At 45.8% G+C, this 22,943-nt stretch overlaps 1 protein-coding gene across 2 annotated transcripts in view; it reads right to left on the bottom strand.

Annotated features, from left to right (window-relative positions):
- The window catches only part of TMEM154 (transmembrane protein 154), a 73,921-nt gene extending 51,725 nt beyond the window's left edge, over positions 1-22,196 (bottom strand). The window contains exon 1 of one of the 2 annotated variants that reach the window (XM_075543693.1): positions 21,842-22,196. In XM_075543693.1, coding sequence (XP_075399808.1) covers positions 21,842-21,929 — 88 coding nt within the window. In that variant the 5' untranslated portion in view covers positions 21,930-22,196. The remainder of the gene's footprint in view (positions 1-21,841) is intronic. The other variant, XM_075543694.1, reaches the window with a different exon arrangement.
- Positions 22,197-22,943: the final 747 nt, after the last annotated feature.

Genomic DNA, 22,943 nt, shown 5'->3' with positions numbered 1-22,943 from the left:
AATTTAAATGTGGTCTTCCTTATTACTCGTCTAGCTTCTGTATGTGCTGGAGGTGATTGACAGAGCCCCTAAATCAAACTCACTGACATTGAGTTGATTCCGACTCATGACAACCCCAAGGACAAAGCAGAATTTCCCCTGTGGGCTTCTGAGACTGTATGTCTTTATTGGAGCAGAAACTCCAATATTTTTCTGCAGAGCGGCTGGTAGTTTTGAACTGCCAGCCTTGCAGTTAGCAGTCTATGCATAACTCACTACTTTAGAGTCACCTGGGACCTTTCCTCAAAGCACTCTTGGACTTCCGGATTTTCTAGATTCACTCCGGATTTTCTAGATTCACACGACTGATGCTCAGACAACACCCTGATGTAATTACACCGAAATGTCTTGGGTAGAGAGCAGCCTTCGCTGACTCCTTTACAATGCTCCGGATGAGTCCGCATTGAAAATCTCTGCTGTAGGCCTTGCAGATGTCTGGGCCTCCTCTAAGCCACCCCAAGTCATTCTCCCGGGGAGCTGGATGCCAGCCAAAGGCTTGCCTCTCAGCTGCTAACTCTCAGCAGAGCTCAATGGCTTAAAAATCATCGCCGAAACCCTGAGCCCATGGGAGAGTCTGGCCAGGATGCACTGAGAGAGTCCTGAGACATGCATACCTTTCTGATTGTGACTGCGCTCGGCAGAGGTGTGCAGTTAAAAGACATAGCTCCACTCAGGGTTACTGCTGATAGTTTAAGACAGTAATTCTCAAACCTCGGAGCACAAAAAGTTAATGCATAAGTACTAGCTGAAGGCTTGCGGGTTGGAATCCATTCCGAAGTACCCAGGAAAAAAGGCCTGGCAATCTACTTTAAAAATTAACCATTGAAAACCCTTAGAAGCACAATCCACCATGGGTTGGTGTTGATATTCCAGCAACCAATGGTCTTAAACCAGTGGTTTTCACCCTTCCTAATATCACAACCCTCTAATACAGTTCCTCATGTTGTGGTGACCCCCTCAACCATGAAATTATTTTCATTGTTACTTCATAACTGTCATTTTGCTACTGTTATGAATTGGGCAACCCCTGTGAAAAGGTCATTTGACCCCCCCCAAAGGGGTCGTGACCCACAGGTTGAGAACCACTGTAAACCTTGGTGTATATCAGGACCACCTGGGCAGCTTGTAAAACAGAATTTCTGATTCAGTAGGTCTGGAGTGGGACTCCAGAGTTTGAACTTCTCACAGGTTTCCAGGTGCTGCTGCTGTTGGTGTGGGGATCATACTTGGATGATATCATCTCATCTGAATGATTTTTCATTAGTCACAGTTCTTGTGCCCAGCATCACCCAGGGAGTTGTAAGCCCAACCAAAATCAGTTATAAGGAGTCGCAGTGGCACATAGGTTGGGTAACTGCTGCCAACTGTGAGGTTGGCGGTTTAGGTTCAAACCTACAAAAGAAAGAGGAGGTTGCGTGCTTCCCAAAAGATAGGGCAACTTCACATGCCTTCCTGCATGCAAGGGTCAAATGGGAGTCTCAGGGTGCTACAAATAGTTAATCTTGGCTGAAAAGCACAGGGTAGGAGGTTCACGTTCACCCAGAGACACCTTGAAGAAAGGCCTGGCAATCTACGTCTGAAAAACCAGCCATTGAAAGCCTGGGGGAGGGAGCCCAGTTCTTCTTTGACATGCATGGGGCTGCTCTGAATGGGAATTGACATCAAGGCAACCGATGAAGGTCGGGTGACAGAATTCTCTCTAGAGATGGAAAGAGGGACAAAGGGATTGTTGCTTTTATTATAACTTCCATTGTACTATTTGGCAATTGCATTGAGTGACCATCAGCAGCTATAGATACATGTTTCCCCTGACATATTTACTGACTGAAGATATGGTCAAACAAATAAGGGTTGGACAGCTGCAGCGGCGTACCTGTGGTATGGCAGCTATGGCATGGCCCTGGACACCCCATGAGGTGAGGGAGGCACCCATGGGCACTTTCTAGTGCCGTCCACGTTTCTATGGCCAGCCGTAAGGCCATTCAGCCATTGAAAACTAATTGTCATACGCAGTCTTTTCCGCAGCCACTGCGCTGAACAGATGCCAGGAAAGAACATTAAAGGTTAATGGCATATTTTATGTAGCAAAAGGTCGTTTAGGCAAAGTAATGACTGCTTTGTACACCTTTTCTCTTTAGTCATCAGGTAACAATCCCTTATGTAGAAGAAATTGTAAGGCAAGATTTTTCTTGCTGCTCTTAGGAGGCTCATCTGGGGAAATGCTTCCATGCGCCAGTCATCATGAGGACTACCTTCTAAGAAACTACAATCCTATTTTGACCCGTAGTGCTTGGCGGTTGAAAGAAATGTAGATATTTTATGGGGCAACATACATGGACATTAGAAACTCCTTCTTGCCATCAGTGGAATAATCGACTTCAAAGTGCTTTGAAATGGAAAAATAGAGAGATAAAATAACGTGCTATTTAATGATAGCTTTAAAAAACTTTAAAAAATTCCTCTTTCTTGTTTTAAAATCATTTTATTAGGGGCTCATACAACTTTTATCACCATCCATATACACATCAATTGTGTAAAGCACATCTGTACATTCATTACCCTCATTATTCTCAAAACATTTGTTCTCCACCTAAGCCCCTGGCATCAGCTCCCCATTTTCCCCTTCCCTCCCTCCTCCCCCTCCCTCTTGAACCCTTGATAATTTATAAATTATTATTTTGTCATGTCTTACACTGTCTGATGTCTCCCTTCACCCACCCTTCTTCTGTCCGTCCTAAATGATTGTTCTTATCATTACTAAACTGCAGGCTTTTCTGTTTTTATTCTATTTTGGTTTTTCATTTTGCACAGCCATTTCAAAGAAGAAAGATGTGGCATTTTGCTTCTTTAGAGACTTACCCAACCAAATCGCCCGCCATCGAGTCCATTCTGACCCCTAGCAACCCTCTAGTAGAGTACAACTGCTCCTATTGGTTTCTGAGACTGTGCATCTTTACGAGATTAGAAAGCCTCGTCTTTCTCCCAAGGAGTGGCTGATGGTTTCGAACTGATGACTCTGGTTAGCAGCTCTGTGTGTAAAGGCTTTACAGCCCTGGAGAAGCCCTATGGGTCACCACGGCAATGGGTTAGTGAGTTAGGCTCTGTCAGTCTCCCTCTGAGGTGGCAAAGAGAGAGACAGCGCCCATTCTATAAATAAGGTGAGTTATTGTCGGGGTCACATAGGCCCTAAGTCCTGGCTTAGACCACCCACCTGGCTCAGATCGGCACAAGCTCAACATTGCCAGAAAGAGGGACGGCCAGGTAAAGACAAACTAACATAGAAACGGAAGATGGATGCTTGTGATAAATTCGAGAACAGCCACACAGGAAAAGGAGATGTAGGCCTCTCTCACCGGCACAGAAGGACGCAGAGAGGATGTAGGGCAAACATGCACCAGCGGAAGTTCCCCTTCGCGGTGTGAGCAGAGTACACGGCGTGACCAGACAGGCTTGATGTGGTCTTACTCAAGGCTCGAAAGAGGGAAACGAGTTCCTGAGCTCTTTGAAGTGGGCTGTGAGGAGAGCAAAATGGTGGTTGGATTTTCTTGGATCAGCAAAATACATAAGGGATCTCCAGGCTGGCTGGCTGTTGATCCTATTTGACCTTGAAGCAGAATCCCTCCTGCACTGGATGCCCTGGTAGGCTTCACACTCACGGCCATCGTGTACATCCCAACTCATAGCGACCCTCTAGGGCAGGGTAGAACTTCCCCATGGGTTTCTGAGACCAACTCTTTACAAAGGAACCTTGGTGGCTTAAAGGAGCCATGGTGGGTAATTGGTTGCATGTTGCGCTACTAACACCAAGGTCAGAAGATTGAAACCAGCAGCCCCTCCTCTTGGAGTTCAGTCTAGTACAGAGAATGAATACCAGAATGTTGGCAAGAACAATGAGGCTCTCTGCTTCCACAGAGAGTCCCAATCTGGGAAACCTCGAGGGCAGGTCTACTCTGCTCCATAGGATCGCCAGCAGCTAGAATGGACTCAGGGCAGGGAGTTAGAAAGCATGCCTTTGCTCTGTTGACCTGTGGCGAGCAGCCCAACACAGAACTATACCACCAGGACTCGTTTGTAGACCCCAAGCACCTTGATTTTCAGCATTTCTGCTTCAACTATTGATGCACTGATCTCATCCTCCTCTTACCAACCTTTATAAAATCTGCACCTATTACCATAATTCCATGATTGGCATTCCATTATAGATAGCTAGCTAGATAGATAGATAGATAGGAATTCTATCTACGGACCCTCTAAGCTTGATCCAGTCTTGAATTTCTGTTTTTATTCTACTTCTGGTTTTTTTTTTTCCAGTGATGGTCTCTTTACTTTAGATTTAAATTGGCTGGTCTCGGACTCAGTCTAAATAGTCTTAAGTCTGGTCGTCAGCCACATTGCCAGAGATGTTTGTGATCCTAGTGAATAACCAAGATAGACATGGTCTTCTTTGTATGAAAGAACAAACAAACATCATTATCAAAATTACTAGATGCAATACAGCCTACTCGGTTACATTTGAATTTCAGATACATAGCATATAATCTTGTCCTGTTTCATGTAATATTTGTATGTTCCATAAAACAAAGCAAAACTCCCAGCGATAGAGTCGATGCTGACTCATGGTGGCTCTACAGGACAGGGTAGAACATCCCCCTGTGAGTTTCTGAGACTGCAACTCGTAATGGGAATAGAAAGCCCCATCTTTCTCTTGAGAAGTGGCGAGGGGTTTTGAACTGCTAACCTTTTGATTGCAGCTCAATGTGTAACCAGTGTGCTATCGAGACTGCAGAGCTAGGCTCCATGGCTATAGTAAATTATGTGGAATATAGTCACACTAAAAAGTTACTTATCTGAAATTGTGCATCGACTTGTTAAATCTGGCAACCCTAATCATAAACTAATGCCTACCGTATATACTTGAGTATAAGCTGACCCAAATATCAGTCGAGGCACCTAATTTTACCACAAAACTGCATAAAAATGTGCTGAAAAACTAGGCTTATTCACGAGTATATATGATAATTTAATTAAATTAATATCACCAGAGGGATTTTTTAAAACCTACTAAAAATAACAATGTGATGGGTTGTACGAGTCCCCAATAAAATGATAAAAAATAACAACAACAACAACAAAAATCCTATCAACAAACCTTAGCTAAACTACTGGGATACTGTTTCTAAAACTATAATGGGTTAAAGAAATGGGAAATACTAAAGATGGTTTTAATTCACATAAGACAAAAAACAAAATAGAAATGATTTTGAAAACAAGCTAGATTCATGATATTTATTTTAAGGAAGAGAAACCCCAAAGAACAAGATCAGAGCCCTCTTTGGGAGCTCATGCCTGGACCACTCTCTTCAACACGCAGGCATTCTGTGCCTGACCCACTGAATCTGCTGCAGCAGGTTCCCGTGGTAGTTTTGTATCCACATTTTATTTCTTTTTCTGGTTTTTGAATAGTTTTTGCTGGCTTGGAATTTAGGGTCTACTGAACGCCAAGTTGGTCTGCTAACCACGAAGACAATAGCAGTTCAAGACCACCAGCCCCTCCTCAGGAGAAAGATGAGGTTTTCTGCTCCTTTAAAGATTTACAGCCTTGGAAACTCAAAGGGGCCCTTCCACTGTGTCCTGTAGGGTCATTCTGAGTCAGAATCGCCTGGATGACAGTGGGGTTGCTTGTTTATTGTGGGCTTTGAACTTGTTTTATTTCCCTTTGTTTTGTTTTTCCAAAGCCTTCCCCAGATGCTGGGGCCAGCTGATCTATCTGCAAATGACCATACTGCTCATTGAAGAGTTTTCTGAGTCTGCACTTCCACCCATACTTTCAGAGGAAAGTATATAAGAACTTGTATATCAGAACTAAATCTACTCCATAGATTTAGTAGAAGTCTCTACCCTGAACTTGTCTTGCGCCTTGGAGGCAGATCCAATTCCTGGCAATCCCCTCTTACAGAGGAACAGTGCCCCATAGACTTTCCTGACTGCAATCTTGACAGAAAGAGGTTGCCAGAGCATTTCTGCCTGTTGCTGCCAGACAAGTTTGAATCACCTGCCTTTCAGTTCCCAGCTGAGGACAAGCCTCTTCTTCATTTTATTGGGGGCTCTTACAGCTCTTATAACAATCAATCATTTTATTGGGGGCTCTTACAGCTCTTATAACAATCCATACATCAATTGTATCAAGCACATTTGTACATATGTCACCTTCATCATTTTCAAAATGTTTTTCTGTTTGAGCCCTAGGTATCAGCTCCTCTTTCCCCCCCTCCCTCCCCCACCCTCTCACCCTCATGGACCCCTGATAAATTATGGATTATTATTATTTTCATATCATACACTGCCCACTGTCTCCCTTCATTCAGGTTATTGTGGATGGGGTGGGGGTGGGGCATCATTGTAGTCGGTTCCCCATTTCTCCCCCATCTCCCTCTACCTATCTCGTGGTATCGCTACTACCATTACTGTTCCTGATGGATTTATCTGTCCTGGATTCTGTGGCTCAAGAGCTCTTTTTTGTACCAGGGTACATGCTCGGGTCTAGCCGGATTTGTAAAGTAGAACTGGGGTCATGACAGTGGGGAGGAGGAAGCATTAAAGAACTAGAGGTATGTTGTGTGTTCCGTTAGTGCTGTGCTGCACCCTGGCTGTCTTGCTCTTTCCTTGTGACCCTCATTTGCATGGATATATTTGTTTGTTTTGGGTCTTCTGATGCCTACTACGTTATCCATCGACATGTCGTGATCATACATATGGTGTGCTTCTTCCAAATGGGCTTTGTTGCTTCCCTGCTAGATGGCTGCTTGTTTAGCTTCAAGCCTTTAAGACCACAGATGCTATATCTTTTAATAGCCAGGCACCATCAGCTTACTTCACCACATTTGCTTATGCCCCCATTTCGACTTCACAGATTGTGTCAGGAAGGTGAGCATCACAGTATTCCAGGTTGTTAGAACAAAGTGTTCTTGCGTTGAGGGAGTACTTGAGTAGAGACCTAATGCCCATCTGCTACCTTAATGCTCAACATTTAAACATATATAAATAGACCTATATCCTTATCGTTATATACCAATGTATTTACATAAGTGCATGCCTAAATTTATGCCTCTATAAATGTCTTTTGCCTCCTAGTTCTTTCCTCGATTTCTTTTTACTTTCCTCCTGTCTCACTGTCATGTTTGAACTTCATTCGACTCTCAGTACCTTCTCTCAGCTACGCTGCACTTGATCAAACCCCTTCAGGCATTCTCTGCCCTCCTCACCATTGACTTTAGATGTCTCATTGTTCCCTTGTCCCTGGGTTTGCTGACTTCCCCCTCTCTTTTGCCCACCTCCTCTTCCCCCATGTGCCCCCCCACCCTCCCTAGAGCCATCAGCTTTGTTGTTTTCTCCTTGGGATCCTATACGGATAGACACAAGAAAACAAAAAAGGGCAAAAGAAAATAAGCAAACACAACACAACAACGCACCAAAAACTCAACCTTATAAATAGTTCCAGGTCTGTCTGCCGACCCTTCTGAATGTTTTCCAATCTGACCTGGTGAAGTGCCACGTCCTGCCCACCAATTCCGAGGTCTATTTTCAGGATTCCTTGGGTACCATTGTTTTGCTCCCCTTGTTGTTCTGCTGCGCTCCTGTCATGTTTCGCTCTGGAGGAGGGGGATCAGGCCGGGCACGATTCCCACTCTGTGTCCTCAGTGCTGTCCCCTGTAGGCCCGTGGGTCAGTGAGGGGCCATTGTGTCTCATGGTGGGGCCAGCCCCACGGCCTTTCTGAGCATTGGCTGCTCCAAGCAGGAATGCCATCTCCATGGCTTGGTGGGCCTGGTTGCACTTTCTCTCTCTCTCTTTCCCTCTTAGCTTGCTCCCATATGGTCTGGGCAGACCCACTGCTCTCTCTGGGCTGTATCTTCAGTGCTCTCTGCTCTGGTGCATTCTGCCAAAATGAGGAGCAACTCCTGAAGCCTGATGTGGCTTGAGGACACAGAATGGAACTATTCATGCCTAAAATGTTTTGTTGAACTAACCTTTTGGGGTACACTTCTAAAACAGAGCTAATTAACATCATGGTCATTCATAAGGTTTCATTCTACTTTTTAAATGACTGTGATTTTGTCATGAATGCAAAGTACATATGTTAAACTTCATGTTAGTCATTCATTAATTCAGTCAGTCAGTCAGCACACACTTGTTGAGTGCTGGTGAAGGTGCCAGGCACTGTCCTAAGTCTTGCAATATGAAAGGTTAAACACGACCAGGCTCCTGCCTTCAGAAAAGTGACCATGAAGAAGACTCAGTGGAATGCAAGCAGATACTGAGAATCGAGTTTAATCAGAACCAGATACATTGCTATGGGGAATGTGGGCTGGGAGATGCAGGAAACCTTCATGGGGGAATGGACCATGGCATTGAACTCATCCAGCAAAGATGGCAAGGAAAGACATTTCTGAGGGGGTGGGGCCTAGGCCCCCCAGCACTGGCACCTTCACAGACTTGTCCACTAGGGTCAGAGTAAGAGGTGCTCAGGGGGCAAATGAAACAGAAAATCAGGACTAGTTCTTAAAGGGATCTTGTCATGATGACAAGGGACTGGACTCAATCCCACAACAATTGAATCCTAACTGATAAAGCTTTTTGCTGATTACCTGTTGGTGGTAGAAAAATTACCCTGGAGGTTATGTGAAAATGGGTTGAAGCAGGAGACTGGAGGCAAACAGACCAGTAAGAAGTTAATGACATCACTTAGGAGAGTCACAGAGGGCCTGTCCTAGCAGAGCACAGAGAACGTGTTCTGTGTCAGACATACTGAGTCCCTGCGGCACATCCAAGAACTGGTCATGTGTCCACTAAAAACACAGATCTAGAGCTGGGCGACCAGAACGGCAGCAGGGGATTATTTGGGAAACATTGGCCTAGCAATGAGAGTAAAGCCACAAAAGTGGGTGCAGTGGCCTGTGAGTGCTGTCAGACGTAAGATGAGGGAGGCCGGCATTAATGTGACAGAGCAGGGGGATTTGGAGCTGGGAAGGAATAATCAGAGTCGTGGGAGGTGACTCAGGAGCAAAAACGTCAGGAAAAATGATTCAAGCAAAAAGGACACCAGAACAACGGATTCTGTTAAATTCTACAAAACCAAACCACAGGACAGAGTGAGTCTTCTGGGTTCAGTCAACAGGAGGTGATTCAGTCAGAGCAATTTGCCTGACGATCTCAACAACGTAACCAGGTTGCAGTGGGCTGAGAAATGAATGGGACAGGAGAAACGCAAGCGTGTTCTCTGGTTCTGAAAGAGGCTGAGGGTTATTGAAATGACAGATGGAGGAGGGCGAGAGAGCCTGTACGATGGAGCAGAGCTCACACAACTGTTGAGTGGGAAGCCAGACCGTGGTGCAGGCTTGCACCAAAAATCAGATGGTCTTTAAACACACACACACAACCCTCAAATAAAAATATTATGCCAAGTGAAAGAAGCCGGACACAGATGCGACATGCTCTATGAATCCACTCCTACAGCATTTATTAAAGACACACTTCCCTCACTCACTGCCATCGAGTCCATGATGGCCCCTGTGGGTTTCCAAGACTGTAAACTATTTATAGGAGTAGAAAGCCCAGTTTTTCTCCCACAGAGCTGCTGGTAGTTTTGAACTGCCGACCAGATGGATCTCAGCTCAACGCTTATCCACTACAGCACCAGGGCTCCGATCTATCCTTTGCAGGGACTGGGGAGCAATGGGAGGAACCCTGTTGGCATAGAGGTTGTGCATTGGGCTGCTGACCTCAAAGTTAGCAGTTCAAGAACACCTGCGATCTTCAGGAGAAAGATAAAACTTTCTAATCACGGCAAGCTTCCAGTTCGATCAAGTCCCGCAGGCTGCTAGGCGTCCACAGCAGCTCCATGGCAGTGGGGTGGGTTTGGAGCTTAGGGCGGCCGTAGAGGCATAGTAAAAAGGGGACCCAAGGAAAACTTTGGACTATTTGGAATGTTTGAGATATTGACTGCAGTGATGGTTTCCCAACTGCATCTGTTTGTTAAAACTCACAGAATTTCACCTTTAAAAGGATACATTTTACTGTATACAAATTATACCTCAGTAAATTTCTTATTTTAAGAGTTAGTAAAAAGAGCTCACACATTTTTTCTCATTATTTTTCATATTGGCTATATACTAACTGAAAAGAAAGAATGATGTCGCAGATAGCAAGGTACCCAACCACAGCCAAATTATCTTAAATTTCAACATGCTCACCCAAGCCGGAGTTAGCCAGCTTTTTCTTAAAGGAACAGAGAATAAATCTATTTTAGATATTGCAACCAAGAGTCAAACCTGAGGCTATGATATAAGTATTTATAGATAGCAATTTAAAAGGTAACTCTTTTAAAAGGTAAAACCATTCTTAGTTCAGGAGCTGGGCAGAGTTGGCCTGTGGGTCTTAGTTTGCCAACTGGTAGATTACCGTATTTTTTCTGAAAGAAACACAATACATAGTTAAAGCTTTCCTGATACCTTTTTCTGATCTCATTTCTCTCCTTCACTCCCTAAAGGGAATACTACCCTTAAGTTAATGTGTATCATTGCCATCACACTTTTAAAATAGTAACATATATTTAAGATGTTTTAAAAATTTTTAAATAACTACAATTATTCTGTGTATAATAATCTTCCTTTTTTTAAAAAAAAATGAACATTATTATTGAGGCTGACTCATCCATCTTGGTAAATGTGGCCCCACTTTCATTAATTTGCTTTATGGTCTTTTATTCTAGGTTTATGCCAAATTTCATTGATCCCTCTTCTGTTAATGGGCATTTAGGCTTAGGGACAGTGTCAACTTGACCCTGTGTGAAGTAGGGGTAGACAAACCCATCACAGTCTGATGATGCTTTGTAGGGGTGTAGCTTTTTTATAAGGGAGACATTGGGATCTCTCTCTACCCCTTTGCCTTCCTGCTTGCTGGGCTCTACCTCCAGGTGCCGCTCCATGTGGACCGCCTGCCACTGAGAGCTGCTCAGTATCTTGCCATGTTTCCACCAACCTTGGATCCATGTGACTTTGCACCCACCAGCCTGTGATCTTCTTGCATCAAGCTTCGCCCTTTTGCATCGTCAGTCTGGAGCTGTGTGAGCCTGAAGCGGGCTCTGGCTAGCATCGGGCCTATGAACTTGCTTTCATGATATAAACTTACTTCTTGATATAAAGTTCCTTCTTACACATATATGAATATCACTGCTTTTGTTTTGCTAGACAACCTAGCCTAACACAGCTTGTTTCCATAGTTTCCTAGTTTTACACACAACGTTCCACTCAATATTCTTAGTCACGTCTCTTTGTTGCACATTGTGAGTATTCTGGAATATTATCTGAGGAGCACAGTGTTTGGATTTTAGACTATCAACATTGTCGACTTGCTTTCCAAAATGGTTGTATATAAAATGTTCTTTTCCCAGTAACCTGGTGTTTTAATAGAACACAGATGAAGCCTTCGACTTCCAGTCTCAGGAGCCCACAGGGGCAGGGCTACCCTACCCTATAGGACCACTACGAGTTGGAATCTACGTAACAGCAGTGACCTTGGGCTTGGTGGTTCAATAACCTGAAAACGCCTCAATATGTAACACCTAGAAATACTGGCTGGAGTCTAAGCAACTTCTTAAATATATAAAGAAATCTCAAGAAAGCAAGGAAATCCCTAGAGCCGAGAACATGTTGAAGAATGATTGTAATGGAAAGATAAACCCAGAATCATGCCTTCCTGTGGAGGATTTCCTAGACTCAGCACTTGGGCTTCCAGACACCTGAGAGGCTATCTGATGTGCAGAGGCGGCCTCCCCACCGGATCAAATTTAAAACGAAGACACCAAACCAACGAACAACAACCTCAAAAGCAAAAATCCCAACTAGTTGCCATCAACTCCTTTCCAGTTGACGGTGAGCCTGGGTGTTTGGGTAGAACTGGTCTCCACATCCTTCTCATGGCTGTAATCTTTAGAACCGATCGGCCGCTGTTTTTTTCTTTTCTTTTCATAAGTACCTCTGGATGGGTGGTTTGAATCACCAAACTGATTCATAGCTAAGTTTAGCACAACCCAAACTCAAACCAAATTCACTGCCACTGAGTCAATTCTGACTCATGGAGACCCTATAGGGCAGGTTAGAACTGTGAGTTTCCAAGACTATAACTCTTTACAGGAGTAGAAAGCCCCATCTTGCTCCCCTTGCACAATGTAGCTACTCCTTAATACAATAGGCCATATTCAAAATACTAAGGAGCAGCTGCAAAGTCATGTGAGCTGCCCCAGGCTGATGCCTCCCTCAGGACCCCTGTGAAACCTGATTTTCAATGGGCTTCTCCCACTCTGACTTCTCTCTCACTGGCAACCACGTCCGTCAATCTCCTTGGTTATCGTGCTTCTTGTACTGATTCACCTCCACTGCGGACACTGGGATGCTGGCTTGTGCCTGTCATGAGGCCATAGCAGCTCCTGTGAAGACTCGTGGAGGCTGACACCTGATGACTGTCCTCTTCCCCATCCTGAGGTCCAGTCATGGACTGTCCTCAAAGCCAGCATGCCCCAGCTGTCTTTCTTCCAAGTCTCATTTGACGGTGACAGGACTGAGTTTTAGTGGAAAAGTACTGGAGATGAGAGAACTCTATTCAGCAGCTAAGGAATGGGATCAGAAAATTTAGGATTACCTTTTCTTTCTTTTTTTGGCGCTGAATGCATATTATAAACATAGGAAACTAATGTGCAAGGAGGTTGTGGAGTTATATATATATTAATATGTATGTTATTTGCATGAAATATGTATATTAAATAGGTTGAGCCCGTGCCAGATTCTGCCACTAGTGCCCCAAGATTTCCATCATGAATAAAATCAATAGATACATCAAGCAATACCACAAGGCCTAAATAATCTTATATAAAAGTTACCAAGTGGACAAAAGTGTTTAACACAATTAAAGACATGAAAGAAAGACCACCACCAGAAGAAAAGACTCTCAAACACCACAGCACCGAGCCTGACTCTTAACCACCCTGATGCAGGATGGAGCTGCCCCGGGTTGCTGAGACTGTAACCCTACACGCCTTTCTCCCAGAGGAAAAGATACTGAGAAAAGACAAATTCTCTAGAAGTGGAAGATAGGAGAAGTCAGCTTGAAAATGCAGTGGATGAGCTCCGCAGCAGGATATCCCCAATGTTGGCATTCATTCGCCCTCCTACCCATGTTCCAGAGGAACGCCTGTTCCTTCACATCAGTCCCAACGCTTGTGCACACCACCACAGGCAGGCAGAGTGCAGGTTGCATTGTTTCCTTATGGCTTTTTTTTAAAGATAATATTATTGGAGACTCTTAAAACTCGTTACAATCCATACATCAATTGTATCAGACATATTTGTACATATATTGCCATTGTTCTAGACATTTACTTTCCATTGAGCCCTTGGGATCAGCTCCTCTTTTTCCCTCCCTCCCCCCTACCCTTGTGGCCCCTTGATAGATTATAGATTGTTTTTATTTTCATATCTCACATGGACCACTGTCTCCCTTCCCTTCTGGTTTCGGCTCATCTTCCCCCTGGATGGGGGTGTGTGGTTATGGGCCATTCATTGTGATCGGTGCCCCCTCCTCCCCCACCTCTCGCCCTCTTCCCCCTACCCTTTTGGTATCTTTATTCCCATTCCTGTTCCTGGGTTCCATGTGTGTGAGTTTTATCTCTTGCCTAAACCTATGTACCTGCTCCAGTCTAGTCCAGAGTGGGAGGCGGTACTTGGGTCATGACAGTGAGGGGTGAGAAGGTCTCAAGGGAGCAGAGGTATATTGCATGTTTAACTTCAAGCCTTTAAGACCGCAGACGCTATATCTTTTAATAGCCAGGCACCATCCTCTATCTTCACCCCATCTGCTATGCACCCGTTTTGTCTTCAGCGATCATGTGTGAGGGTGGGGGATGGGGAGGGAGGGAGTATCACATTGTTTCTTTACAGAACTGAGCCAAGACCATTCTTTCTTCTGGTTTCCTGAGGCTTAAAGATTTTAGATACACAGATTGTAAGCCTCGCCCGAGGGGGCGCTGTCTTTGGGGGTCTCTTCTCAGCAGGGATGGCCTGCATCCATTCTACCTGACATGAGGCTACTCTTCCTCCCTAGTTCCCACACCCAGAAGCCTCTTACCCAGTGACTTCAACATTCCACTCTTCCTACTTCTGGTCTTAATGCTGCTAATCCCGAGATTGTCTCAGTGCTCACCCAACACCTGTCTCAGCCCCTCCTTGCTCCTCCACAGGTCAAAGTGTAGCTGAACTCTCAGTAGGCTTTTCCCTCCCAGTCAGTCTATGATCCAACACAAGCAAAAACAGCTCTATTATGAACCTGCAATAACCGGAGATTCCAGCCAAGAGGAATTTATGTAAGACATTTACTGTTGAGAAGTAGCAAAGGCATCTTTTTCCAAACCCCAAACTAGACACACAGCCAGGGGGAGCCTGGACACCCAGATGTAGTGGAGTGCCTGGCGAGAGCACAGGCTTCTGAACAGGAGTCTTGGACCCACCACTTGGCTGTCTGACCTTGAGCAAGTTGCTTCATGAGAGTAGGCCCCTTCCGGGGTTGGTATGAGAAAAAGGTGAGTTAATATATGTAAAGTACAGAACTTATAATAAGCACTGTTTATGCCAGCACTCATCACTATTAATACTGTCCTCCATGGGGTTTTCGGTAACTGGTTTGGGGGACTGTCCCAGGAAATCGCAGGTGGCAGTCACATTCACTGAAATGAGGTGCTACAGCCTTAAGCAACACTGCACGGATTCAACTAGTATTTTCTTCGTTTCTTTTTCTCCTTCCTAACTTGTGATTGTTGGGTGCCATCCTGTAGCTTCCCAACCATAGGGACCCTATGACCGCACAGAACAAAACCCTGCCCGGTCCTGCACCATCCTTACCAATTGTTCCCATGCTTGAGCCCATTGTGGCAGTTACCATGTCCATCCATCTTGTTCAGAGCCTTCTTCTTTGTCACTGCCCCTCTACTTTACCGAGCATGATGTCCTTCTCCAGGGACTGGTCTCTCCTGACAACATGCCAAAGTATGCAAGATGAAGTCTCCCATCCTTTCTTCTAAGGAGCACTCCAACTGTAATTCTTCCAAGACAGGCAGGTTTGTCCTTTTGGCAGTCCAGGGCACTTTTGGATATTCCTCTCCAGCACCACAATCCAAATGCATTGATTCTTATTCGGGCTTCCTTATTCAACATCCAACTTTCACATATGTGAAAGAAAGATCAGAGAAGAAACGGTGCATTTGAATTGTGGTGCTGGGGAAGAATATTGAAAGTACTGTACATTGGCAAAAGAACTAACAGATGTATCTTGGAAGAAGACATTCCTTCTCAAGGTTCCAATAGTTAAAAGGTTCTTATTCCCCAAGCATTCACTGCTTTCCCTGAGAGTTATGCCCTCTTTGGTTTTCTTGTTTTAAAAACATTTTATTAGGGGCTCATACAACTCTTATCACAATACATACATATACTTACATCAGTTGTATAAAGCACATCCGTACATTCTTTGCCCTAATCATTTTCAAAGCATTTGCTCTCCACTTAAGCCCTTTGCATCAGGTCCTCTTTTTCCCAACCTCCGTCCCTCCTCCCCCCTCCCTTGTGAGCCCTTGATAATTTATAGATTATTATTTTGTCATATCTTGCCCTATCCGGCATCTCCCTTCACCCCCTTCTCTGTTGTCTGTCCCCCAGGGAGGTCACATGTAGATCCTTGTAATCAGTTCCCCCTTTCCAACCCACTCACCCTCTACTCTCCCAGCATCGCCCCTCACACCCTTGGTCCTAAAGGTATCATCCACCCTGGATTCCCTGTGCCTCTAGCTCCCACATGCACCAATGTACAACCTCTACTATATCCCGACTTGCAAGGTAGGATTCGGATCATGGTAGTGGAGGGGGAGGAAGCATCAGGATCTGGGGGAAAGCTGTATTCTTCATCGGTGCTACATCGCACCCTGACTGACTCATCTCCTCCCCTAGCCCCCTCTGCAAGGGGATCTCCAGTGGCTGACAAATGGGCTTTGGGTCTCCCCTCTGCACTCCCCCTTCATTCACTATGGTAAGATTTTTTTTTGATGATGCCTTATCCCTGATCCCTTTGGCACCTCGTGATCACACAGGTTGTTGTGCTTCTTCCATGTGGGCTTTGTTGCTTCTGAGCAAGATGGCCGCTTGTTCACCTTCAAGTCTTTAAGACCCCAGACACGATCTCTTTTGATAGCCGGGCACCATCAGCTTTCTTTGCCACATTTGCTTATGCATCTGTTTGTTCTCGGCGATCATATAATGGAGGTATGCAGCCAATGATATGATTTTTTGTTCTTTGATGCCTGATAACTGATCCCTTCGGGACCACATGATCACACAGACTGGTGTGTTCTTCCATGTGGGCTTTGTTGCTTCTGAGCTAGATGGCCACTTGTTTATCTTCAAGCCTTTAAGACCCCAGTCACTATCTCTTTTGATAGCCGGGCACCATTAGCTTTCTTCCCCACATTTACTTGTTCACCCGCTTTAGCAGTTGTGTCAGGAGGGTGAAAATCATAGAATGCCAATTTAATAGAAGAAAGTATTCATGCATTGAGGGAGTGCTTGAGTAGAGGCCCAAGGTCCTTCCGCCACCTTAATACTAAACCTATAAAAATAGACACATCGATCTATTTCCCCATCCTCATATATATATTTGCATGTACATGTCTTTGTCTAGACCTCTATAAATGCCCTTTGCCTCCTAGCTCTTTCCTCTATTTCCCTTGACTTTCCTCCTGCCCCACTATCATGCTCCGTCCCCACCTGGGTTACAGCTATACCTCTTCTTTACATAACCTTACCCTTGATCATTCCCTACCAGGCCTGCCACTCCCCCCTCACCACCAATATGGATCCCATGTTGTTCCCTTGTCCCTGGGTTTGTTAACACCACTTCTTTACCCCCCACCTCCCCCTATCCCAAGTCCCCCCGGAACTGTTGGTCCCGTTGTTTTTCCTCCAGTTAGTTCATCCAGCCTGTCTTATTTAGACAGACCTGTGGAGACAACAACATGCACGAAAACAAGACAGAGGAAAACAAAGCATCAGTATATAAGCAGACAACATAAAAGCAACAACAAACCACTGACAAGGAACAAAACAAAACACATCAAGAAAGAAAAGCTTGTAGTTAGTTCAAGGATCATTTGTTGGGTCTCCTTGTTTTTAATTCAAGTCCTTTCACTCTCCCTTCTACAAACTACTCTGCTTGGAAGCAGCTCCTAAATGCCATGTATTTGTATCTGTGGAGTTGCTTGTGGTTCCTGTTGTCGTGTGAAGCTGATAGTGGCAGGGCATACAGTAAGGAATCTAGGTGGGAATGCCTCCCTCCAAGGTCTGAAAGTCACCTTGGAACTGAGCTTTTTTAGGATCTTACATTGGCCAAGAGACCTAGGCTCAGAGTTAGTCTTTAATGATACGCATGGATGTGCTCAAAAATCCCTGGAAAACTGAATTTTGTTTTGTTTTGGTGTTTTCTGTTCTGGTGTCTTCTACGTGGATTACTTCACTGGGGTTAGAACATAATCCTGTATTTGCTGAGTCAAGCCATTTATCTTTAAAGAGAAAGGATGCTGACTCAGACGTAATGAGGTTGGCCTATTTTAACTGCAGGCATTAGATGCTATTGCTTGTTTGTTGTTAATAAAACATGCTTGAAAGGAAAAGAATCAAAGCATTCAGTAGATTGAATTCTCCTATCAATTATCCTCAAAAGTTTTTGTTTTTTTTTTTAAGAATTTAAGCCAATATTCTGGTAAGTGTGACACATATAAACCAGCACATAACCTGAAACTCATGGAAGCAGCTGTCAAGAGATCAAATGATTTGCTGCATTCGGTAAATCCTGTTGCATCTCTTTTTTTTTTCCTTTTCTTTCTTTTTTCTTTTTTTTCGTGTGTGTGATCCAAGTGTGTTTTTATAAAGGACAGAAGGAGTTTCAGGTTTTACACAGGCCCCCTCAGGGCACTGCACACCTACATGTGGAAATCTGAGGCTAGAGAAACCCACAGCAACTGAAAAAGAGGTTGGTGGTCTTGAAGTTTCTGGCTTTTCAGGGCCCTCTGCTGGGAGGTGTGGTCAACAGTACTAGTTGACCCCATTGGCTGAATTGGCTCAATTAAGCCCACCTGATCTAGATTGGGCCAATCAGGTATACCGCTCACCTAGTTGTATCACCCCTTCCTGGCTCAGGGCTTGAATTTGGAACATTCCCAGTAGACAACCTGATCCCTGTCTGGAAGTAGCCATGGCCAAAATATAATTATCCTTCTCATAAATCTTACACAGTGCATTTTTGCTGAGATATTTTAAAGTACTGGAAAGTATGGCTGTCACTTTGAGGATTTTGGTGCACTTGATCCAAGCCATTGTCTTTTCAATCACCTCACACACATGTAAAAATTGGACATTGAATAAGGAAGATGTAAGAAAATTTGATGCATTTATATTATGGTGCTGGTGAAGAATATTGAAAGTACCATGACTGCCAAAAGCCAAACATCTGCCTTGGAAGAAGTGCATCCACAGAGCTCCTTAGAAGAAAGGATAGGGAGACCTCATCTTACATATTTTGGACACGTAGCCAGGAGAGACCAGTCCCTGGAGAAAGACATCATGCTTTGTAAAGCAGCCGGGAAGCATAAAAGAGGAAGACCTTCGACAAGATGCATGGATACCATGGCTGCAACAATGGGCTCAAACATAGGACTAATTATGATGATGGGGCAGGACCTGGCAGTTTTGTCCTGTGGTGCCTAGGGTTGCCATGGGTCAGAACCACTCAAAGGCATCTAACAGCGACGATATTCTGAAAAGAATGTGGTCCTCAATGAAGACAAAAATATATATTCCATTTCTAACTTAGAAGAACCTTTCCCTCAATAAACCGCAGAGTAATATAATTTAATTACATGGCTTTTTTTTCCAAGAAGGAATTTTTGCCTTTTAGGAAATGGGGCATCCCAGAGTTCAAGACATGTGTTGGAACTCTAGGAAAATCCTTTTTCATCTTGGACTTCTGCAGACATTCAAACACCACCTCTTTTCAGAACCTTGTCAGATTTTAGAGATCGGTTTCATGTCTGACGTAGAGATAATTTTTGTATTTATCAAAAACCAAGTATCAAGTTCCCTATTTATGTTGAGAAATTCCTGGTATGGCAAACTGTTAATGCCCTCAGTTGCTAACCACAAAGTTGATGATTTGAGTCCCCCAAAACCCTCCTAATGGTGCTTTGAGGCCGCTTGGTAATGGGCTATACATTGGACTGCTATCCACAAGGTCAGCAGTTCGAATCGGCCAAGTACACTGTGAGAGAAAGACAGGGCTTTCTGCACCCGTAAAGAGTGACAGTCTCAGAAACCCACAGAGGCAGTGCTACCCTGTCCTAGAGGGTCGCTATGAGTTGGCATCGACTTGATGGCAGCGAGTCCGAGGTGCCCTAGTGGACAAGTCTCCCGATCTACTCTGGACAAAGCAGCCGTTGGAAACGATGGAGCCCCATGTGAAAGCATAAGCTCAGGGGCACCTAGTTTGCTCATCAACATGCTTGTTATTTATGCTGAGCCATGAGGGCGCTTTGGGACGTCACAGATCGATTAAAGATCTTTGTCGTGAAGATGAGAGACACAGGCACACACAGAATTGTGCTTCCAAGTCGTTCGCTCCTCTCCCAGAAGTTTAAGTCTAAGGGGCATGATGAAATGGGAGGTCCCACTTGGGAGCACTAAAAAGGCTTCGGAGGAAATGGTGTCTAACGGGAACTTGTCCGGCTCTGTGGCCGGTTACGCGGTGGGTACCGGGAGCTGGCGGTCTGCCAGAGCAGCGCGGCGCGAGGGAGCCAGGAGCCCTGGTGACGGACGACACCAGCTGCGCACTGGAAGGTCCATGCGCTGCTCAAAACCAAAGCAGACTCCCTGCCTCGGGGTCCGCCCGGCTCCTAGCGACCCTATCGCCGCAGCACGGTCCCCGCGGGATTCTGAGGCTGTAGTGCCGAGGGAGAGGGAGCGAGGCCGACCTGCAGGTGGAGAACCCACGCGGGAGACGCCCGGGACCCAGGTGGGAGTGACCATCACCCAAGGGCCCGGGAGGCGCCTGGGGCGCAGCCACTGGGTCAGACAGGGCCTAAGAAAACTGCCGCCTGGGTCCCTTCCGATCATCCTTCGGCCCTTCTGCACGAGCAGCTCCAAGCGCCCCTTCACGTTCCCGTCAGCAGCTCAGGGAAACGCGCGGGCAAGGCAAACCGTGACTCGCGGCAGCTTTGAGGCCACCTGTGCCGGCGAGGGTGCTAGCAGCCCAGGTGCTGCGGTGGTTAAAGCGCTTGCTCAAGAACTTGACTGTCGACTTCCGCACAGATAAAAGCTATGGAAACGCCCGGGGGCGGTTCTGCTGGGCCCGGTGGACCCCGTCTGGTAGCTCTGCGTCTGAAAAGACTCCATAGACGGCGTTTGCGTGTTCTGTCTGTGATAGTCTTTCCAGATTGGTAAGCAGCACGGCTGACGTGGCTGCCCCAGTGATGCACTTGGCACAGAGTGGCGGGCCCCCTCTGGGGGAGGAACACAACCCACTGAGCAGACACGCACACCTCTTGTCCACGGGCCACCTGTATGCTCCCTCCAGCGCTGACACACACACCAAACAAAACCTCGCCCCCCAAACTGATGTTGGCTGTTTACCTCAGTTTCAACCAGCCAAATGTTGGAAGGATTTGAATTTTACTTCCTTTCTCTCTGTTTGAGGGGGACGCCTGTAGAGAGCAACTGGGACAAGAGACATGGATGGGGTGGGCAGTGGCTGAGATGCCACATCAGTTCGGGTCTGTGCCTGATGCCCCCGGCCTATATCAAGGGCTGTCACCTGAAAACTCTCCGTGTGCTTGAAATGTGCCCCTGCCTTGAAGCAGGTGGTACCCACTGACAGCAACTTGGGCAGGGCATTTGTTCCCCCACGAGGCGAGTCAACCAAAGTGCATGAGGCCATTGCCAGTGATTACGTTTGTCCAGACACTAAATCAACAGATACCCTTACCCCAAACTTGAAGGTACGAGTTTATCTCGCCGGATACCTTTGATTTCTACCAATTACCTTTACAAACAACCCTTCAAAATCACAATCAAGGCAGAGAAAACCCCAGAAGTAACAAGCTCAAACAAAGAAAGCACTTTCTGGGTGCTTCAGAATGGGTGCCTGCTATCTCCAAATAGGTTCTTGTTTACACCCGCCCCCCCACCCCCGAAACCTACGGCTGTCCTTCAGTACCCTTTCCAGTAGTGAGTTTCCACACCCCAGTTCTTCCAGGAATTTTTGGACCCAGCCGGCTTCCCAACCCACATCATTAACGGCAAATCCATTATTTACACGAGCTGCCAGAGAGTTTATGGTTTTCTTAATATGACTATTAAAGTTGGTAAATTACAGGGACCCACACATTTTAGAAGACAACGTTGGCAAGTCGGTCAAATGTAAGCCAGAGAACTAAAGCATGATGAGCCAGCTACGAGGAAAGCAAAATCCCCTTCCCTACCCTCCTCTCCCTCACCCCACCCCACCCCACCCCACCCCACCAAGTTCTCATTTTTTCCCTTTCCGTTCACAGAAAGGATTAGGCTTTCTGGATGTTTCCCTCCCAGCAGAGTTCTGTAGCCTCAGGCAGGAAACATGCCTTCCCGAGCCTCCTTCCCAGGAGTGGAAAGGCAGCAGGGAGCTTACCCGGGTCGGTGCGGGCGCGCCGGAGGACCAGAGCAAAGAGGAGCGCGACATGGGGAGCCTTCATGTCTGCTCGCCTCGGCTCGCTCATGATGCTGCGCTGGGTTTCAGCCTCCCTGAAACGTGAACATTTCCTGTTTCCTGCTTGTTTGGGTCGGCGCTAACTTGAAGGAGAGGTGTTTGCCTGTGTTTTAGGAAGTGATGTAATTCTGCAGGAGCCTGTCAGACCAGCGAGGATTGCAAAAGAGCAGTTGTTCTTCAAGCACCGATTCAGGCAGCAGGCCTCCTCACAACTCCTCTGCAGCCCTGGCCCTGCCTCGGGCCTCCCCCTTCTCAATCGGCCGCACTAGAGACTGAGTCTGTGGCTCAGATGTTTTTTGGCATCTGCCGCCAGGGGTACTGGACCACACACATTCTCCCAGTGTAAATTTGCTCATCTCCCATGAGCCCCTGGGTCTGCTTTGGAGTTCAGAGCAGCCTCAGAGTGGTGTCAATGTCATGTAAGCTGGAAAGTTTGACGGTTCCAACTCCAGAGTCACCTCAGACAAGAGGCCTGGTGGTCAGCTTCCAAAAGGGCACAGCCGGAAAAACCTGTTGGGACAATTCTTGTCAATTGACTCAGCGACAGCTAACAGCAACAGGAGCCTAGGGCAGCGCTGACCCATGGAACTTTCTGAGACAAGAAACATGCCCCAAATCAGTCCAATAAAGCACGGTGGGCACTAGCCACCTAGACAATTAAACACCTGCAATGTGGTTAGTGTGACTGAGGAAATGACTTTCACATTGTATTTAATTAAATAAGAGACTCACTGAAAACCTCACTGCCAATCCTGACTCAGAGCAACCCTGTCGGACAGAATGAAACGGCCCCCGTGGGTTTCTAAGATTGTGACTCTTTACAGGAGTAGAAAGTCTTGTCTTTCTCTTGGGAGCACTTGGTGTGTGGGAACTGCAGACCTTCGGGTTGGCAGCCTCACACCTAACCACTATGCCACCAGAGCTTTCAATTAAATACTAGTTTATTCAATTATATAATAAAGGTATTTATTAAATAACTCCATGAGGATAGGCTGGCCATATTGGACCATTCGGGCTCAGACAA

Source organism: Tenrec ecaudatus, chromosome 3 (genome assembly GCF_050624435.1).
Source record: "Tenrec ecaudatus isolate mTenEca1 chromosome 3, mTenEca1.hap1, whole genome shotgun sequence".
Classification (NCBI taxonomy): domain Eukaryota; kingdom Metazoa; phylum Chordata; class Mammalia; order Afrosoricida; family Tenrecidae; genus Tenrec; species Tenrec ecaudatus.
Note: the sequence above shows the minus strand (reverse complement) of the source record. Positions and strands in the feature narration are given on the sequence as shown.